General features: G+C 47.0%; 1 protein-coding gene across 1 annotated transcript in view; it reads right to left on the bottom strand.

Annotated features, from left to right (window-relative positions):
• itih5 (inter-alpha-trypsin inhibitor heavy chain 5) overlaps nucleotides 1-17,788 on the bottom strand; it is a 97,279-nt gene extending 79,491 nt beyond the window's left edge. The window contains exons 1-4 of the mRNA XM_086010749.1: nucleotides 17,643-17,788; nucleotides 17,269-17,313; nucleotides 8,375-8,538; nucleotides 4,205-4,300 (exon numbers count right to left, since the gene is read on the bottom strand). Coding sequence (XP_085866875.1) covers nucleotides 4,205-4,300; nucleotides 8,375-8,538; nucleotides 17,269-17,313; nucleotides 17,643-17,741 — 404 coding nt within the window. The 5' untranslated portion in view covers nucleotides 17,742-17,788. The remainder of the gene's footprint in view (nucleotides 1-4,204; nucleotides 4,301-8,374; nucleotides 8,539-17,268; nucleotides 17,314-17,642) is intronic.
• Between the last annotated feature and the right edge of the window lie 2,294 nt (nucleotides 17,789-20,082).

Below are 20,082 nucleotides of genomic sequence, written 5' to 3'. Positions count from 1 at the left end.
CCGCAACTGGGGACATAGCCAACATCTCGCAGTTTGCGGTGCATTGCTGCATCCGTCAAGTGACTGATGCCCTGTTTAAAAGGAGGCGGCAGTACATCTCCTTCCCAATGACCCCAGACAAGCAGTGGGAGTGCGCAGAGGGCTTCGCAGCAATAGCGGACTTCCCCATGGTGCAGAGTGCCATTGACTGCACGCACGTGGCTTTGCGGGCGCCTGTATTGAATCCGGAGGTGTTCCGCAACCGCAAGGGGTTCCATTCCTTGAATGTCCAGCTGGTCTGTGACCACCGACAGCTGATCCTCGCAGTGAATGCACAGTTCCCAGGCAGCAGCCACGACGCCTTCATCCTGCGCCAGACTTCTGTTGCAGACCTTTTCGAGGCCCTGGCTCACCCAGGAGGCTGGCTTCTCGGGGACAAGGGCTATCCTCTGTGCCCGTGGCTGATGACTCCGCTCCGTTCGCCCAGCACCCCTGCTGAAGAATGCTACAATGCGAGCCATCAGGCGACGAGGAACATTGTGGAGCACACAATCGGCGTGCTGAAGCAGCGGTTCCGCTGTCTGGACCATTCTGGAGGAGCCCTGCAGTACTCACCTGAGTGAGTCTCCCACTTCGTGGTTGTATGTTGCATGCTGCATAACCTCACTATCCTACGAACCCAGCCAATGCCACCAGACATTGAAGCACCAGCAGAGGAGGAGGAGGAGGAGGAGGAGGAGGAGGACCAAGATGGGAGGGAGACACAAACTGGAAGGGCCGTCCGTCAGAGGCTGATCAGAAGTCACTTCTAGGCCCCTCTCACGGAATGCTTGCTGCCATTCCAAGAACAGGAATGGAACCGTTCTGATACCCCAAAGCCTGTGATGGGCAAAATGCATGTAAATAGCAGACATGGCCATTGTAAATAAAGAAAGTTGTTTATTGTACAAAATGTGCTTCCTTCCAACAAGACAAAGCAATGGCAACAGAAAGCAAAACTAACACACTGACACATAAGTGGCTCGCACACCTGGGAGACTGTCCAAAACATAACTAACATTCAGACCAGCATCCTCGGCCTTGATTTCTACAAATAAGACGTTTCAGCAGCACCTTCTACTCTTTCCCCCTTGATGGTGATCTGCTTCTCTTGCGAGATTGGCCCCTTCCCTCCCTGCAGCTCCTCCGTAATGGGACCCCAGTGGCTGGAGCAAGGCTGGGGGAGGTCTGCTGACTATTCGAAAGCGCAGATGCCCCTGAGGGACGGCCTGGATGACCTCTGGGCCTGGAGGGCCCGGCTGCTGACTGCTCCAACTGTGCATGGGTGGAAGCAGTCTGTCCTGCAGGTGGTAGCAGCTGCAGTGGAGAAGTGCCAGTGGTGGCTTCAGGAATGCTGTCATCCTGAGAGCAGACAGCAGCTCCCTGGTTGGCCGACACACTGACACTCTGACGGGGCAGCACCGCAGCATGCGCAGCAATCGGATGGTCCACAGATTGCTGGCCTGCTGTGGTGCTGCAAGGGCCCCGGGTAATCCTGCCTGATCCAGCGAGGGTGGCAGCAGTCAGTGGTCGCGTGGCCTCAATCAGCGTCTGCATGAGACCAGCGAGTGACTGCATGGCAGCACTCAGCAGCTGAGTGCCAGGTGCCAGTGCTTCGGTGAAGCCCTGGACAGTCCTTTCCAGTGCTGCCCCGAAGTCCTGCGCTCCTTGCCTGTGCTGCGCCGAAGTCTTGGACACTCGATGGATTCAGGCATCCTTGCCACTGCAGCCATGAGCTCAGTGTGCCTCAGCACAGCCTGGGCGCTCATTTCTGCGAGGGCACGCACCTCTTCTGCGCTCTGTGCAGCAGCACTCGCGGCCTGACTCGCCCTCCGGGGAGACGGCCCTCGAGCTTCCCTACCCCCCTTGCGTTGCTGCAGCCCGCTGGTTCCTGGAGTTGGTTCCTCCTCAGAGCATTCCCCCCCGCTCCCCTCCAGGGAAGTAGTCTCCCCAGTCTGCAGAGGGGCTGGCTCGCCTGAGGGTGGTAGGGATGGTCCGGATTCCTCCTGCTCGTCGCCTCCAGAGTCAGTAGCAGTGGCAGCTTGAGGGCCCAGCTCCCGAGCTGGTGATACAGCATCTGAAAGCAGGGAGGTTGAAGAGTGGCTTTAGCGAAAGGACAGGGTGGCAGCAAGGGATGCATGAGTGCTGCAATGCACTGACTTGGGTCCAAAGTGAAAAAGCATGCTGGTGGGGGGAACAAGTGGAAGGAGAGAGTTCAAAAAGGTGATGACCTTACCATCGCTGTGCACAATGGGGTCGGCAGCTCCAGAGGTGACAGGACCACTCATCCGGCTTCCAACAATCTGGTGGACTCGCTCCTTGAGGTCTGTGAGGGTCTGCAGGTGAGGCCGGCCTCCTCCGGTACGAAGCTGCTCCCTACGGTTCCTGGCCAGCTTGGCCTGCAGGAGAAAGGACGGGAAGTGATGAAACATGCTGCCCTGAGCTGACATTACATGCCCCCCATGGTAGAATAGCCCTTACATTATGCACTGAGCTGAATGTGCGTGTGTGTTTCCAGAAAGGGCCATGGGTGCTGGCTGGCAGATGGCCATTGGGGCTTCGCGCACCCTCTGGCCATAAAGTCAGGTGCAGATGGAGGGATGAAGATGAATGTGAAAAAGGCACTCACCCTAACGACCCGAGTGAGGTCATTGAACTTCTTCCTGCATTGCACAGGAGTCCTGGGCACCACGCTGCTGGAGGTGACTCTTTGGGAAACATCCCTCCAAGCTCTGCAGTATTCGCTCTGATGAGGCCTCCTGCCATTCTCGGGGTACAGCACAGCTCGCCGGCGCTCCACTGCGCCAACCAGAGCATCCAATGCCCCGTCGCTAAAGCGCTCCGCTCTCTGCCTGACCCTCTCCACACCACAGGTAGGTCACCACCGATTTTGAGGCCTACAAGGCGCAGAGTGTGACTGCTGATGTTAATTGACCCGCCCCTTTAAGAGCTGGCCGGCGCCAGCGTGTCTCGGGGAAATCGATTATTGACAGCACCTGCGCTGCGCCCAGCCACCGAGAAATTGAGTAGCGCCGCCGGGTTAGCGCCTTAAGAGTACCGTGCAGCGCCTGATTTAGCGCCGCAATCACCTTCAGGGGCGCTGCAACCCAATATCGCTCAAGGTGGCGATAAATTGCGCCTGGCGTTAAACTTTGCATACCGCCAATACTAGCGCCCCAAACGGGGCGATACCGAATTTCTCCCCCTTATGCTGGTAAAAGCAGGCCTTATGCAGGCTTTTACCAGACGTAAGATTTCTAAGGGTTTTCAGCGGGCGGAGGTTCTGCAAAGAGCGGAACTCTCCCCCCGCAGAGGCCCTTCTCCAGGGCAGGCGGATGATCTGTCAAGAGGATTCTTGACAGATCGGAAGTGCCGGGTTTTAGCGCATGCACTTGGCATGCCTGAAACCGGCATTTCTGATGTCCCTACGGGTGTGTACACAGCTCGTACACACCCGTGGGGGTCGGAATATCCGACCCATTGATGCAGCCTGTTCTTATAAGGTCCATGCCTCAAGTCGAGTCCAAACTGGAATTTCTCTCCTTTCCCTATTGATATCTGCTGTCCTGAGCTCATCGAGGCTCTCTTCTTTCTGTCCTTCGTGAATCGTGCACCATTCCCAAAGCGAAAGGGCAGTTGGGTTTATTTAGTTTCAGGCCTCTGTCAGTGCCAACTTTGAAACAGTCACTTGGACAGACCTGGGTTGGCTCACCTATTGGTTTTTTGCTTTCTCCGCACCTGTGGACAATGATAATTGGCTCTCACCCATACCCTAGTAGCCGAGCTGAGATTGGTAACTCCCCATGCGGGAACTATAGGTGCGAAATCACACTGTGTAGTGTAGTTTATTAGTCCTCCCCATCGCCTTCTATCCTTTCACCTAGCTGCATCTGTCCTTTCTACTGTTTCCTTTAAGATGAAAGCAATTATTTTGAATAAAGACCTATTTAATTTCCTTCTGTTGTTACTATGAAGGCAAGTCACTGTGACTGAATTCTGAGATGCTACTTACCCTTGTCGTTGTTTAAAACTAGCCACCGTCCCTAAAAACCATCTGCATTACATTAACGACCAGTTTAAATTACATGTCAGTTAATCAGTACCTGTTGGAAACGTTTAACTCCTGTTTTACACGGAGGGTCTTTCAAATATGTGACCGCAGGTAAGTAAGGAACTGAATACCTACATCTTTTCATTTTTTCTGGAATGCTCTTTTGGTTTATCTTTGGATTTCTTCGCTTTGCCTGTCACCTCGCTCTGATGTACTTTTTTGCCTATGATCCTGCACAGAAACAGAAAGCACAGATCAAACGGTAATTAAATCCCAGTACAGTCCAGTCATTATTTCCCGGGTTTCAGTGTTGTGCGAGTGGATTTTGGCATTCCACGGTTAAGTAACTACCAGTGTTTCACAGGTAACTATAAATCTCGCTAAGGTACAACGAGCACAAATGGGGTTCTTTGCACAGACTGCCAACATGGTAAATCTTTCATCATATGCTGCCAGATATTCTTTTAGTTCCGCTTCGTAACTCACTTAAAAGTAAAGGAAGTTTTTACAAAGTGTTCATGCATGGCTGTCCCTTGAGTCTATTTCACCATCAGACCTGTACAACGTTTTTTTCTATTTTAAAGTATTACATTGTGGAAATCAGACCTTACGGTTCATTTCCAAGAAAAAAAAATGATGGAACAAAAACTAATTCTTATCCATGCATTTACTAATCATTTTCTACCCTTGTCTTTTAACCACTATCTTAAGTAACCATACATAAAGCATGTTATTCAGAGAGGGACGTGTTATATAGGTTCCTTACATGAGTTCTCCATTATTGAGTGAGCCATGATATAACTTTCTATGATACATAGCTAGATAGATCACTAGATCGACAGACAGGCTGCTTCATAGTAGTGTTTGAGTGTCAGAAGAACCGCAGAATTGGATAAGGGCCAGGGATTTGTTCCTCTTTACACTGTATACTCTATTCATTTTCCCCTCTCCCTAACATCTGTCTGAGGCTGAACCACACTGTCCACAACCTTGGTGTCATATTTGACCCTGAAATGAGCTTCCGACCACATATCCGCAGCATCACTAAGACCGCCTATTTCCACCTCTGTAACATCGCCCGTCTCCGCCCTTGCCTCAGCTCATCCGCTGCTGAAACCCTCATCCATGCCTTTGTTACCTCTAGACTTGACTATTCCACCACACTCCTGGCTGGCCTCTCACATTCTACCCTACGCAAACTTGAGGTCATCCAAAAGTCCTAATTCGCACCAAGTCCCGTTCACCCATCACCCCTGTGCTTGCTGACCTACATTGGCTCCCGGTTAAGCAGCGCCTCGATTTCACAATTCTCCTCCTTATTTTCAAATCCCTCCATGGCCTCGCCCCTCCCTAATCCCTGTAATCTCCTCCAGCCCCACAACCAACAACAACAACTTGTATTTATATAGCACCTTTCACATAGTAAAACGTCCCAAGGCGCTTCACAGGAGTATTATAAGACAACAATTTTGACACCGATCCACATAAGGATAAATTAGGGCAGGTGACCAAACGTTTGGTCAAAGAGGTAGGTTTTAAGGAGCGTCTTAAAGGAGGAAAGAGAGGTAGCGAGGCAGAGAGGTAGCGTGGCAAGGAATTCCAGAGCTTAGGGCCTAGGCATCAGAAGGCACAGCCACCAAAGGTTGAGCGATTATAATCAGGGATGCTCAAGAGGGCAGAATTAGAGGAGCGCAGATATCTCGGGGGGTTCTGGGGCTGAAGGAGATTACAGAGATAGGGAGGGGCGAGGCCATGGAGGGATTTGAAAACAAGGATGAGAATTTTGAAAACGAGGCGCTGCTTAACCGGGAGCCAATGTAGGTCAGCGAGCACAGGGGGTGATGGGCGAACGGGACTTGGTGTGGGTTAGGACACGGGCAGCCGAGTTTTGGAGGACCTCAAGTTTACGTAGGGTGGAATGTGGGAGGCCAGCCAGGAGTGCGTTGGAATAGTCAAGTCTAGAGGTAACAAAGGTTTCAGCAGCAGATGAGCTGAGGCAAGGGTGGAGACGGGCGATGTTACGGAGGTGGAAGTAGGCGGTCTTAGTTATGCTGCGGATATGTGGTCGGAAGCTCATTTCAGGGTCAAATATGACACCAAGGTTGCAAACAATGTGGTTCCCCCTGAAATATCTGCGCTCCTCTAATTCTGCCCTCTTGAGCATCCCTGATTATAATCGTTCCACCATTGGTGGCCGTGCCTTCTGTTGCCTGGGCCCTAAGCTCTGGAATTCCCTCCCTAAACCTCTCCGCCTCTCCGCCTCTCTCTCCTCCTTTAAGACGCTCCTTAAAACCTACCTCTTTGACCAAACTTTTGGTCACCTGCCCTAATTTCTCCTTATGTGGCTCGGTGTCAAATTCTTTTGTCTTATAATACTCCTGTGAAGCGCCTTGGGACGTTTTACTATGTTAAAGGTGCTATAGAAATACACGTTGTTGTTGTTGTAAGCAAACTTTTCTTTTTGACTGCTACTTGTTCGTAGTATTAAATGCTATGGAGGGTTGCACCTTTGGATAGAACAAAATGGGTTCAATTCAGGCCAATCTGGTTTTGGAATGCCTTTGCAGATCTTCCCTACTCCTTCAGAGGCCTGCTACAAACCTGTAAGTGAACACAGAACCACTCGCTCGGCAGTAGTTCTCATCCTGACTTGCTCCTGCCATCAGCTGTGAAAAAAATAGAGTATGTGCCAAGTACCCAGCCAGTGCTTATCATCTCACTAATTCCTCCTAAATAACATCTAGGACTAAGAATGCCAGAACGTACTATAACAGTAACAGCTACACACTGGGGAACACCCTCTCCCTCTCTGCATTCGCATCAGGTAAGCATCTCTTTTTTTGGCTCATAAAGCCAAAATGCTGGATCTCCAGCAAACTGATGGGTTTTCGTTCCTGGGATTTGAGCATCGCTGGCAAGGCTGGCATTTATTGCCCATCCCTAATTGCCCTCGAGAAGGTGGTGGTGAGCTGCCTTCTTGAACCGCTGCAGTCCGTGTGGTGAAGGTGCTCCCACAGCACTGTTAGGGAGGGAGTTCCAGGATTTTGACCCAGCGACGATGAAGGAACGGCCGATATACTTCCAAGTCTGGATGGTGTGTGACTTGGAGGGGAACTTGGAGGTGGTGGTGTTCCCATGCGCCTGCTGCCCTTGTCCTTCTAGGCAGTAGAGGTCGCGGGTTTGGGAGGTGCTGTCGAAAGGTGAGGACAGAAAAACAAAGATCCGTCTTAACTAGTAGGAAATATCTTTGTTAGTATTTTCCCCCCTAACTCTATGGAAGTACCTTACACTGAAACTACTCTACTATACAGTGAAGGTCCTGTTTAACTGATAATACAGTTTTATGTCCTTAATGCAAGACTAGTTCAGTTACTGAATCTAAAGTCAAACAAGGATACAGCCCTTAAGTTCAACCCAAGATAATGGGCCAGAATTTGCTATCAAAATAACGGCTAGGTTAATGGCGCTCGCCGTTATTTATGGGTAAATGCTGCAGCAACTTCAGGCGAGGAGTAGATGCGCGGTTAAATACGAATTTCCAAAGGTTGCTGACCGAGTTGCACCGCTCTGTCGGCGGCATCACGCTGTCGGCCTCACCATTGAATGTCATGAAGTTGCTGTATTATCGCAGTCGATATGGTCTAAACTCGCCACAGATATTTAGGGCTAGTAATTAGTAGTACAAGTATCGTTTTAACGATGTGATATTTGTTAATGACTGCCAATCAACCACTCTGGCACTGAAAATCAACTATTACAAGTGTGGAGTCTCATTCCTTCAGGTTTTGAATTTTTCAGGGAGATTTTAAAAATTTCAAATTTTCAATTAAAAAAAATGTTTTCTTACTTTTCCTTTCTGTCTCTTTATTCTCTCCTTCTTAATCCAATCTTTCCTTCCCTCTCTTTATTTCTCTTTCTGTACCTGATTTGACATTGAATTCACCCCCTTTAATTCACCCTCCTTCTCAGTCCTTCCTTCCGCTGTTTATTTCCCAAACTTTCCATCTGATTGGTTACGGAGACACCCTGTTGGTTGCCCTGTTCACTCGGGTCCCAGATGCCCTGTTTCCCTCACTGCGCCGTCATCAGCTCCCACTTTCAGTCACTTTGTGGGCAAACATGTTTTGAGCTGAAGGGTGCAGTGGACAAGCCCAACTAAGGGCAGACGCCGTCAGGAGCCCAGCTACAGCAAAAATCAGGCTCCGAATGTCATCAATTCATTGACGCTTCTGGTCAATCTGCTACAAACTCTCCATAGACCATCGCAACCCCAGATGAAGAGAATCAAGTCTGGCAGGTACCCACATTGTGAAGTTGGAAATGAAGGCTGTGGCTGGAATTTGCATCTGGAAAACTGCACCTTTGGGCCTATAAGCCCTATTGACCATGGTGCAGGAAACAGCTGTGAATGCATAGCGAGAAAAGATAGTGGATTTCACTATGAAATCTGTCACCTGGGGTTTACTGTCCTGCAAGAGAGGGAACACCAAAAACACAAGCATTAATATCCATACTGAGCAGAAATGAAATGATTTTTTTTTCTCCTAATTTTCTCCGTAGGCCACAGTGTGTTGCAAGGTGGTAACACATTAAAGAATCAAGATGTTTCTTCAGGTGGCCTGCCGTGCACTTCTGCCACCTTCTAGTTTTACTTCTCCTCTACCCATTTACCTGTAATCATCCTGGCTTCTCTTTACAGGAGTTAACATAGAAACATAGAAGATAGGAGCAGGAGTAGGCCATTCGGCCCCTCGAGCCTGCTCCGCCATTCAATGCGATCATGGCTGATCATCCAAATTCAGTACCCTGTCCCTGCCTTCTCCCCATATCCCTTGATCCCTTTAGCCTTAAGAAATATATCTAACTCCTTCTTGAATATATTTAATGAATTAGCATCAACTGCCTTCTGTGGTAGAAAATTCCACAGGCTCACCACTCTCTGGGTGAAGAAATTCCTCCTCATCTCTGTCCTAAATGGCTGACCCCTTATCTTTAGACTGTGATCCCTGGTTCTGGACTCCCCTGCCATCGGGAACATCCTTCCTGCATCTAGTCTGTCTAGTCCTGTTAGAATTTTATAAGTTTGAATGAGATCCCCCCTCTCATTCTTCTAAACTCCAGCGAATATAAGCTCAATCGATCCAATCTCTCCTCATACGTCATTCCTGCCATCCCAGGTATCAGTCTGGTGAATCTTCGCTGCACTCCCTCCATGGCAAGAACATCCTTCCTCAGATAAGGCGACCAAAACTGCACACAATACTCAAGGTGTGGTCTCACCAAGGCCCTGTACAATTGCAACAAGACATCCCTGTTCTTGTACTCAAACCCTCTCGCTATGAAGGCCAACATACCATTTGCCTTCTTAACTGCCTGCTGCACCTGCATGCTTACCTTCAGCGACTGGTGCACAAGAACACCCAGGTCTCGTTGCACTTCCCCTTCTCCCAATCTATTGCCATTCAGATAATAATCTGCCTTCCTGTTTTTGCCACCAAAGTGGATAACCTCACATTTATCCACATTATAGTGCATTTGCCATGCTTTTGCCCCATCACCCAACCTGTCCAAATCATACTGGAGTTTCTCGGCATCCTCCTCACAGCACACACTCCCACCCAGCTTTGTGTCATCGACCTGAAACGTTGACTCTGTTTCTCTCTCCACAGATGCTGCCTGACCTGCTGAGTATTTCCAGCATTTCTGATTTATTTCAGATTTCCAGCATCCGTAGTATTTTAGTCTTCTGATCTCTAGCCAGTCCTGTGGTTTGAGGCTTGCTGATTTTCTGTTGCTATACATCCTCCCATGACAATCTGTGACTACAGCTTAAGTTATAAAGATTTTGTTTCCATTTGCCTTATTGCATCCTTCAGCATTTTAAAGCTCAGCATCTAGTGTTTTCATTTAAGCTGCCGCAGCATATAAGATTGGTACTTCAGGTGCTCTCTAAAGCTCTGTGACGTAAGAAAACTACTAGGCACTTGGTCTAAGCGTTAAACAAAGCTTTAATCAACTGTTTTACAACATGGAGGTCTAGTTTTGTCCTTCCCTAGTTCCTGTTAAGAATGTCCTGCGCAAGCTGGGCCCGTGCCCAAGTATTTATACTCTCCCTGGACAGCGCCACCCGCAGGCCGCTCAGTATTATTTCATAAGTCTTTCTTTCATGAATGACTGATTCATGTCACTCTGGTTGTGGGTTTGAATATTATCTTTGGATTACAGTGCAGTTCATCAGCAACATCTAAAATGAGTTTATTCATATCTCACCTTCACGGCGCGATACCATAGAGAGAAAGCTGAATGAATTGAGTCGGATCTCACCCGCTCCCTCACCATCAGGTGGGATATAGTAAGAAAGAAAGAAAGACTTGCATTTATATAGCGCCTTTCTCATCCACCGGACGTCCCAAAGCACTTTACAGCCAATGAAGTACTTTTTGAAGTGTAGTCACTGTTACAATGTAGGAAACCCAGCAGCCAATTTGCGCACAGCAAGCTCCCACAAACAGCCATGTGATAATGACCAGATAATCTGTTTTAGTGATGTCAATTGAGGAATAAATAGTAAGCCAGGCGTTTTACCTCAGCAGAAGCAGTGGCACACTTTTCTTAACTGAGAATGGTTCTGACAGTGAGACCTGCCAAGGAGAACGTGACATATTTGCCAGCTTTCAAAATGACTAATTTTAGCTGTGATCACAGCCCACTTAAATGGCACCCCATCCACCACCTTAAACATTCACTGGTGTACCGTGGCTGCAGTGTGTACCATCTACAAGATGCACTGCAGCAACTCGCCAAGGCTTCTTCGGCAGCACCTCCCAAACCCGCGACCTCTTCCACCTAGAAGAACAAGGACAGCAGGTGCACGGGAACACCAACATCTCCAAGTTCCCCTCCAAGTCACACACCATCCTTACTTAGAAGTATATCGGCCGTTCCTTCATCGTTGCTGGGTCAAAATCCTGGAACTCCCTCCCTAACAGCACTGTGGGAGTACCTTCACCACATGGACTGCGACGGTTCAAGAAGGCGGCTCACCACCACCTTCTCTAGGGCAATGAGGGATGGGCAATAAATGCTGGCCTTGCCAGTGATGCCCACATCCCATGAAAGAATTAAAAAATAATAATAATTTTGAAAAATGGCTCAGAAATGCTTGCAACAGAATATTATGATGCAAGGTATGACTTTCCAACTGCCATTTACCTCTCCATTAATGGCAATGATGAGCCCAATAGTGTGGATTTATAATGGGCTTTGGCCCACACGAGTTTATTATGTAATCTGGTTACACCCAAGGAACCCATTGATTGGACTCCACCCAGAAGACGTAAATCCAATGGTTGGAACTTTACACAGAGAAGGTTATTTTAACTGGCTGGACGTTAAAGCCTGGGGAGCCTGAGGAAAAGAAAGCCTAAAAGACTCTTAGGATCTATAGGAAATCCTCAACATATCTAAAATAATGAAGCTGCCCCTAATTTGAGAATGCAAGCAAATATTGAATTGTGGTATTAAATTGTATTTGTGTCATATTTGGCCCTGAAATGAGCTTCCGATCACATATCCGCAGCATAACTAAGACCACCTATTTTCACCTCCGTAACATCGTCCATCTCCGCCCTTGCCTCAGCTCATCCGCTGCTGAAACCATCATCCATGCCTTTGTTACCTCTAGACTTGACTATTTCAACACACTCCTGGCTGGCCTCCCACATTCTACCCTATGTAAACTTGAGGTCACCTAAAACTCGGCTGCCCGTGTCCTAACTCGCACCAAGTCCCGTTCGCCCATCGCCCCTGTGCTAGGTGACCTACATTGGCTCCCGGTTAAGCAGCACCTCGATTTCAAAATTCTCATCCTTGTTTTCAAATCCCTCCATGGCCTCACCCCTCCCTGTTTCTGTAACCTCCTCCAGCCCCACAACCCTCTGAGATATCTGCGCTCCTCTAATTCTGCCCTCTTGAGCATCCCTGATTATAATCGCTCAACCATTGATGATCCTTAAAACCTACCTCTTTGACCAAGCTTTTGGTCACCTGCCCTAATTTATCTTTATGTGGCTCGGTGTCAAATTTTTTGTCTTATAATACTCCTGTGCAGCGCCTTGGGAAGTTTTATTACGTTTAAAGCACTATATAAATACAAGTTGTTGGTGTATGCTGAAGATTGAGGGGTGACCTGATCGAGGTGTATCAAATGGTAAAAGGATTTGACAGGGTAGATACAGAGAAACTCTTTGCTCTGGTGGAGGGATCTAGAACAAGGTGACATAATCTTAAAATTAGAGCTAGATCATTCAGGAGCGAAACCGGGAAACATTTTTTCACACAAAGGGTAGTAGAAATCTGGAACTCTCTTCTCCAGAAGGCTGGGGATGCTTGGGGCACAACTGGAGCTTTCAAGGCTGAGATCGATAGATTTTTTTGTTAGGTGAGGGTATCAAGGGATATGAGTGAAGGCAGGTAAACGGAGTTGAGGTGCAGATCAGCCATGATCTCATTGAATGGCGGAGCAGGCTCGAGAGGCTGAATGGCCTAGTCCTGTTCCTAATGTTCCTATGTTCCTAACTCAATAGACATTTACTTCATGTTGCAATTAATTTGCTTTACCAGTCGCATTGGCCACCATATTATTATTTCTATCAGCCAAAAATGTGGGGTTACATAGAACCCTGTCTTTCAGAACTGAATGGTTTATGTATTCATGCCAGTAATATCCATTCTTCACCAATAAGTCCTTGCAATAGAATGGTCCAGCGACAAAGTAGAATGACTTGCTTTTATAAGGCACCTGATCACATCTCTCAGAAATATCTCAATGAATTACTTTGAAGTGTGTAGTGACTTTGTTATGTAGGCAGCTATGTGCACACAGCACAATGTCACATCGGCAATTAAGTTAATGTTTTTTTGAGGGAGGAACGTTGGCCAAGAAACTGGGATAACAGCCTGCTCTTCATCGAATAATGCCAAGGGATCGTAAAGTTCACCCATACCAGCAAAACAAAGCATCAGTTTAGCATTTGAAGGTTGACATTTCGAAGAATACAACATCCCCTCATTACTGTGAACGTAAGAACATAAGAATTAGGAGCAGGAGCAGATCATGTGGCCCCCTCGAGCCTGATCCGTCATTCAATAAGATCATGGCTGATCGTGACTGAGGGTTAGCCTAGATAAAGTACTTCAATCCAACAGTGAGGCTTGAAAGAAGTTGGGCACCATAGCGCCTCCAGGGGGGGGGGGGCGCTAACAGAACGCTACCGGCTTTGTGACTGGGCGATAGTACTGACACCCGCAAAACTGAGGTGGAGGTTTGCGGCAGCGGTAATCAGTAGCGCCGCAATATAGAAATATAGAAACATAGAAGATAGGAGCAGGAGTAGGCCATTCGGCCCCTCGAGCCTGCTCCGCCATTCAATGAGATCATGGCTGATCATCCAAATTCAGTACCCTGTCCCTGCTTTCTCCCCATATCCCTTGATCCCTTTAGCCTTAAGAAATATATCCAACTCCTTCTTGAATATATTTAATGAATTAGCCTCTACGGCCTTCTGTGGTAAAGAATTCCACAGGTTCACCACTCTCTGGGTGAAGAAATTCCTCCTCATCTCTGTCCTAAATGGCTTACCCATTATCCTTAGACTGTGACCCCTGGTTCTGGACTCCCCGGCCATCGGGAACATCCTTCCTGCATCTAATCTGTCTAGTCCTTTTAGAATTTTATAAGTTTCAATGAGATCCCCTCTCATTCTTCTAAACTCCAGCGAGTATAAGCCCAATCGACCCAATCTCTCCTCATACATCATTCCTGCCATCCCAGGTATCAGCCTGGTGAATCCTCACTGCACTCCCTCCATAGCAAGAACATCCTTCCTCAGATAAGGCGACCAAAACTGCACACAATACTCAAGATGTGGTCTCGCCAAGGCCCTGTACAACTGTAGAAAGACATCCTTGTTCCTGTACTCAAACCCTCTTGCTACAAAGGCCAACATATCATTTGCCTTCTTAACTGCCTGCTGCACCTGCATGCTTACCTTCAGCAACTGGTGCACAAGGACACCCAGGTCTCGTTGCACTTCCCCTTCTCCCAATCTATTGCCATTCAGATAATAATCTGCCTTCCTGTTTTTGACACCAAAGTGGATAACCTCGCATTTATCCACATTATATTGCATCTGCCATGCTTCTGCCCAATCACCCAACCTGTCCAAATCATGCTGAAGTTTCTCGGCATCCTCCTCACAGCACACACGCCCACCCAGCTTTGTGTCGTCTGCAATCTTGGAGATATTACATCTAGTTCCCTCGTCTAGATCATTAATATATATTGTGAATAGCTGGGGTCCAAGGACCGATCGCTGCGGTACCCCACTAGTCACTGCCTGCCACTCGGAAAAAGACCCGTTTATTCCAACTCTTTGCTTTCTGTCTGCCAACCAGTTCTCTATCCAAGTCAATACCTTGCCCCCAACCCCATGTGCCTTAACTTTACACGCTAATCTCTTGTGCGGGACCTTATCGAACGTCTTTTGAAAGTCCAAATACATCACATCCACTGGTTCTCCCTTATCTATTTTACCAGTTACATCCTCAAAAAATTCCAGTAGATTAGTCAAGCACGATTTACCCTTTGTAAATCCATGTTGACTTTGTCTGATCCGGTCACTGTTTTCCAAGTGCTCTGCTATTACATCTTTTATAATGGACTTTAGCATTTTCCCCACTACCGATGTCAGGCTTACCGGTCTGTAATTCCCTGTTTTCTCTCTACCACCTTTTTTGAATAGTGGCATAACATTAGCTACCCTCCAATCCATGGGTACTGTTCCAGAGTCTATCGAATTTTGGAAGATGACCAGCAATGCATCTACTATTTCTAGGGCCACTTCCTTAAGTATCCTAGGATGTAGATTATCAGGCCCTGGGGATTTATCGGCCTTCAATCCCGTCAATTTCCCTAACACCATTTCCCTACAAATACTGATTTCTTTCAGTTCCTCCCTTTCATTAGGCCCTATGTTCCATGACATCTCTGGGAGGTTATTTGTGTCCTCCCTTTGTGAAGACAGAACCAAAGTATGTATTTAATTGGTCTGCCATTTCTTTGTTTCCCATTATAAATTCCCCTGATTCTGACTGCAAGGGACCTACGCTTGACTGCACCAATCTTTTTCTCTTCACATATCTATAAAAGCTTTTACAGTCAGTTTTTATGTTCCCTGAAAGCTTACTCTCATACTCTATTTTCCCCCTCTTAATTAATCCCTTTGGCCTCCTTTGTTGAATCCTAAACAGCTCTCAATCCTCAGGTTTACTGCTTTTTCTGGCCAATTTATATGTCCTCTCCTTGGATCTTATGCTATCCCTAATTTCCCTTGTTAGCCATGGTTGAGTCACCTTTTTAGTTTTATTTTTATGCCAAGCTGGGATGAATAAATTCTGTAGTTCATCCATGCGATCTTTGAATGTTTGCCATTGCCTATCCACCGTCAACCCTTTGAGTGACATTCCCCAATCAATCCTACCCAACTCGCGCCTCATACCATCATAGTTTCCTTTATTTAAATTCAGGACCCTAGTCTCTGCGTCAACTACTTCACTCTCCATCTTAATGAAGAATTCTATCATATTATGATCGCTCCGACCCAAGGGGCCTTGCACAACAAGATTGCTAATTAATCCTTTCTCATTACATAATACCCAGTCTAAGATGGCCTGATCTCTAGTTGGTTCATCGACATATTGGTCCAGGAAACCATTCCATATGCACTCCAGGAATTCCTCCTCCACAGTATTGTTACTAATTTGGTTAGCCCAATCTATATGTAGATTAAAGTCACCCATGATAACTGCTGTTCCCTTATTGCACGCATCTCTAATTTCCCGTTTAATGCCATCCCCAAACTTAGCATTACTGTTTGGGGGTCTGTATACAACTCCCATTAACGTTTTCTGCCCCTTGGTATTTCTCAGCTCTACCCATACAGATTCCACATCATCAGAACTAATATCTTTCCTTACTACTGTGTTAATCTCCTCTTTAACCAGCAATGCTACCCCACCTCCTCTTCCCTTTTTGCCTATCTTTCCTGAATATTGAATACCCCTGGATGTTGAGTTCCCAGCCTTGGCCACCCTGGAGCCATATTTCCGTAATCCCAATCATATCATATCCGTTTACCTCTATTTGCACAGCTAATTCATCCACCGTGTTACGAATGCTCCTCGCATTAAGACACAAAGCGTTCAGGCTTGTTTTTTTAACGCTCTTAGACCTATATATATATATATATATTCATATCTCTAATATTCACAGCTAGTACCATCAAAATAGATTATTGGTCATTCATCTCATTTGCAGTTTCTGGGATCTTGCTGTACCAAAATGGCCACTTAAAAAAATTCTCTGGATGTGGGCGTTGCTGGCAAGGCCAGCATTTATTGCCCATCCCTAATTGCCCTTGAGAAGGTGGTGGTGAGCTGCCTTCTTGAACTGCTGCAGTCTTTGTGGTGAAGGTGCTCCCACAGCGCTGTTAGGGAGGGAGTTCCAGGATTTTGACCCAGCGACGAAGGATCGGTGATATACTTCTAAGTCAGGATGGTGTGTGACTTGGAGGGGAACCTGGAGGTTCCCATGCACCTGCTGCCCTTGTCCCTCTAGGTGGTGGAGATCACGAGTTTGGGATGGTGCTGCGGAAGAAGCTTTGCCGAGCTTGCCTACAAAACATCAGTGGCTACACTTCAATAAACAATGACTGGTACCAAAAGTCTCTGGATGTCCTGAGGACTTAAAAAGTCTCTATATAAATGCAAGTTTGTTTCTTGATTTGCATCGTTGACGATTTGATGTTTAATTTCCTTTCTGGGCCATGCTCCAGATGGCGCTGCGTTTTTTGCAACAGAAGATACAGGAGCCTTCAGACGCGAACTAGAAGTGACAGATAAGGTGCATGTTCTGGAGCCTTAGCCCCTCTAACAGTGTTGGTGTAGATCCCCCTCCCTGAAAGCAGTGCCACCACCAATACTTCACCAACAGACCCTCTGGACTCCTGCAAACTGACGTGGTCCATTAAAAGCTGCACTGGCACAGGGGCCAAGAACTGTAAAGTTCCTGCACAGTCCTGTTGCTCTCTATCTTATCAACCCAAAGGATAATTCGAGAAACCAAAGATCCAATAACTTACCGATCTGGGCAAAACAACGGCCTGTCTCGGTAGACGCTGAGATTCCTTAAGGGAAAAGACACATTTATATATAAAAAAAATAAAGTAACCATTATCTCAGAATAGGTTGGTTATTTGTATACGGTCGAATTCTTGTGCCATTATGTCATTTTAATGCAAATATACTGCTAAACTTTATAAATTCGATCAGATATAAAATGATAGAAAATACAAGCTATGTAAATTTAATGAGATAAATGATTTCCCTTTCGCCGTTGAATACATGAACCTTTATTCAGGTCTTTAGTCTAGTACAGTTATTTTGTTTTAACTTATTTCATTAAACTTAGACATGTAAAAGTACTCCGGTTTAAATGCCTCTTATGTTCACTTACAGGTTTAGAATGGGAATCTGTGCCGAGCTCGCCGTCCGCAACCCGAGGGTCCTGTCCCCAAACGGCCAGAGAGGCGCACAGTAAGAGCAGGACGATCATTGTCCAGCTGCCCTTTGCCGAGCTCTTGCAGCCTGAAACTCCCCAGCTTCAGCCCGAACTGACTCACTGACTGACTGACTGACTGCCGAGCCCCCCTGGGGCTGAACACAACACACACCAGCTACTGGAGGTGCCCCCCTCCCCCCGCACTGGATCAGCCCAGTCGCCTCCTACACTTTCTGTTCTCTTTTTTTTGTTTAAAAAAAAGTACAACCCACACAGATCTGTGAAAAAAATTATTCATTTAAAGTTCCTTTTTTACTTGGAGGTACACTTGATACTTGCAGGGCGATGGGGAAAGAAGGGGTGGGGTAGTAAAGAAAGACTTACATTTCTATAGCGCCTTTCACTACCACCGGACGTCCCAAAGCGCTTTACAGCCATTGAAGCCGTTTTTGAAGTGTAGTCACTCCGCCATTCAATATGATCATGGCTGATCCTCTCTCTCAATACCACAGAAGGCAGTGGGGGCCAATTCATTGAATATATTCAAGAAGGAGTTGGATATATTTCTTAAGGCTAAAGGGATCAAGGGATATGGGGAGAAGGCAGGGACAGGGTACTGAATTTGGATGATCAGCCATGATCTCATTGAATGGCGGAGCAGGCTCGAGGGGCCGAATGGCCTACTCCTGCTCCTATCTTCTATATTTCTATGTTACTGTTTGTAATGTAGGAAACGCGGCAGCCAATTTGCGCACAGCAAGTTCCCACAAACAGCAGCGTGATAATGACCAGATCATCTGTTTTAGTGATGTTGATTGAGGGATAAATATTGGCCCCAGGACACCAGGGATAACTCCCCTGCTCTTCTTCGAAATAGTGCCCATGGGATCTTTCCGTCCACCTGAGAGAGCAGGAGGGGCCTCGGTTTAACGTCTCATCTGCAAGACGGCACCTCCGACAGTGCAGCGCTCCCTCAGCACCGCACTGGCGGAGTGGGGAGTTTGACTAATTGGATAGCTCTTTCAAAGAGCCGGCACAGACACAATGGGCCGAATGGCCGCCTTCTGTGCTGTATGAGTCTTTGGCAGATCTACAAGAGGAATATGAAAGCGTACAAGTGTATTCCCAGAAACTGGAGGGAGTGACTGAGGCTGAAGTTATACTGCACCCTGTGAATTCAAATGGTCCTTTACGGCCTCACTTCAGGGGGATTTTCAACTACCGCCTGCCTGTTTCTTGCCAGAAAAATGGGCAGCGGCCAGAGAAAAATCGGAGGGGGTGGGGGTAGGTTGGAGAATGTAGACTGCCCCTTGAATGCCCATGGTGAGCCTGTGAATGGACATAGAACATAGAAAAATAGGAGCAGGAGTAGGCCATTCGGCCCTTTGAGCCTGCTCCGCCATTCAATGTGATCATGGCTGATCCTCTCTCTCAATACCATATTCCCGCTCTCTCCCATACCCCTTGATGCCTTTTGTGTCTAGAAATCTATCGATCTCCTTCTTAAATATATTCAGTGACTTGGCCTCCACAGCCTTCTGTGGTAGAGAATTCCACAGGTTCACCACCCTGAGTGAAGAAATTTCTCCTCATCACAGTCCTAAGTGTCCTACCCTGTATCCTGAGACTGTGACCCCTCGTTCTAGACCCCCCAGCCAGGGGAAACATCCTCCCTGCATCCAGTCTGTCTAGCCCTGTCAGAATTTTATACGTTTCAATGAGAAATAGTGCCATAGGATCTTTTACGTCCACTTGACAGTGCAGACAGGACCTCGGTTTAACGTCTCATCCGAAAGACGGCACCTCCGACAGTGCAGCACTCCCTCAATACTGCACTGGGAGTGTCAGCTTGGATCTTTGTGCTCAAGTCTCTGGAGTGGGACTTGAACCCACAACCTTCTGACTCAGAGGCGAGGGTGCTGCCCACTGAGCCACGACTTTGGAGAAGTTTCAATGATGCGATAAGGCATTATCTTAATGATGATTCCTCCCTTTTATGTTCTTTAAGCAACTACTCAGCTATCTATTCATCTTTATATCTCTATTCATAATCTTTATTTTGCTGTATTAAGAAAAACTTCATTACCACATATACTGTTCCGATCTGCTAAGGTTTATTCTTCATACGAGTAACACAAGATTAAAGGAAATATCTGAATGTTCTTTGCCATCTAGACAACTGAAAAGGAAGTTCAGACTGCTAACTTGCATTTAATATATACTGAACACTTCTTTATTATCCGGTTCCAAGTATTATTATTTAATCATTTCCTCTGTTCAGTAAAAATTCAACTTTCAAAGTAAAAGCTTTCTCCATTTACCTGGGAGCAGCCATTAACTGTTTTGAAGATACGCTCATAACCTTTAGTCACCAGATGATGGTGTCAGGGGTTAC

This window comes from Somniosus microcephalus, chromosome 17 (genome assembly GCF_052327205.1).
Source record: "Somniosus microcephalus isolate GS21.2 chromosome 17, FLI_Smic_1.0, whole genome shotgun sequence".
Classification (NCBI taxonomy): Eukaryota; Metazoa; Chordata; class Chondrichthyes; order Squaliformes; family Somniosidae; genus Somniosus; species Somniosus microcephalus.
This window is presented reverse-complemented; position numbering and strand designations above follow the sequence as displayed.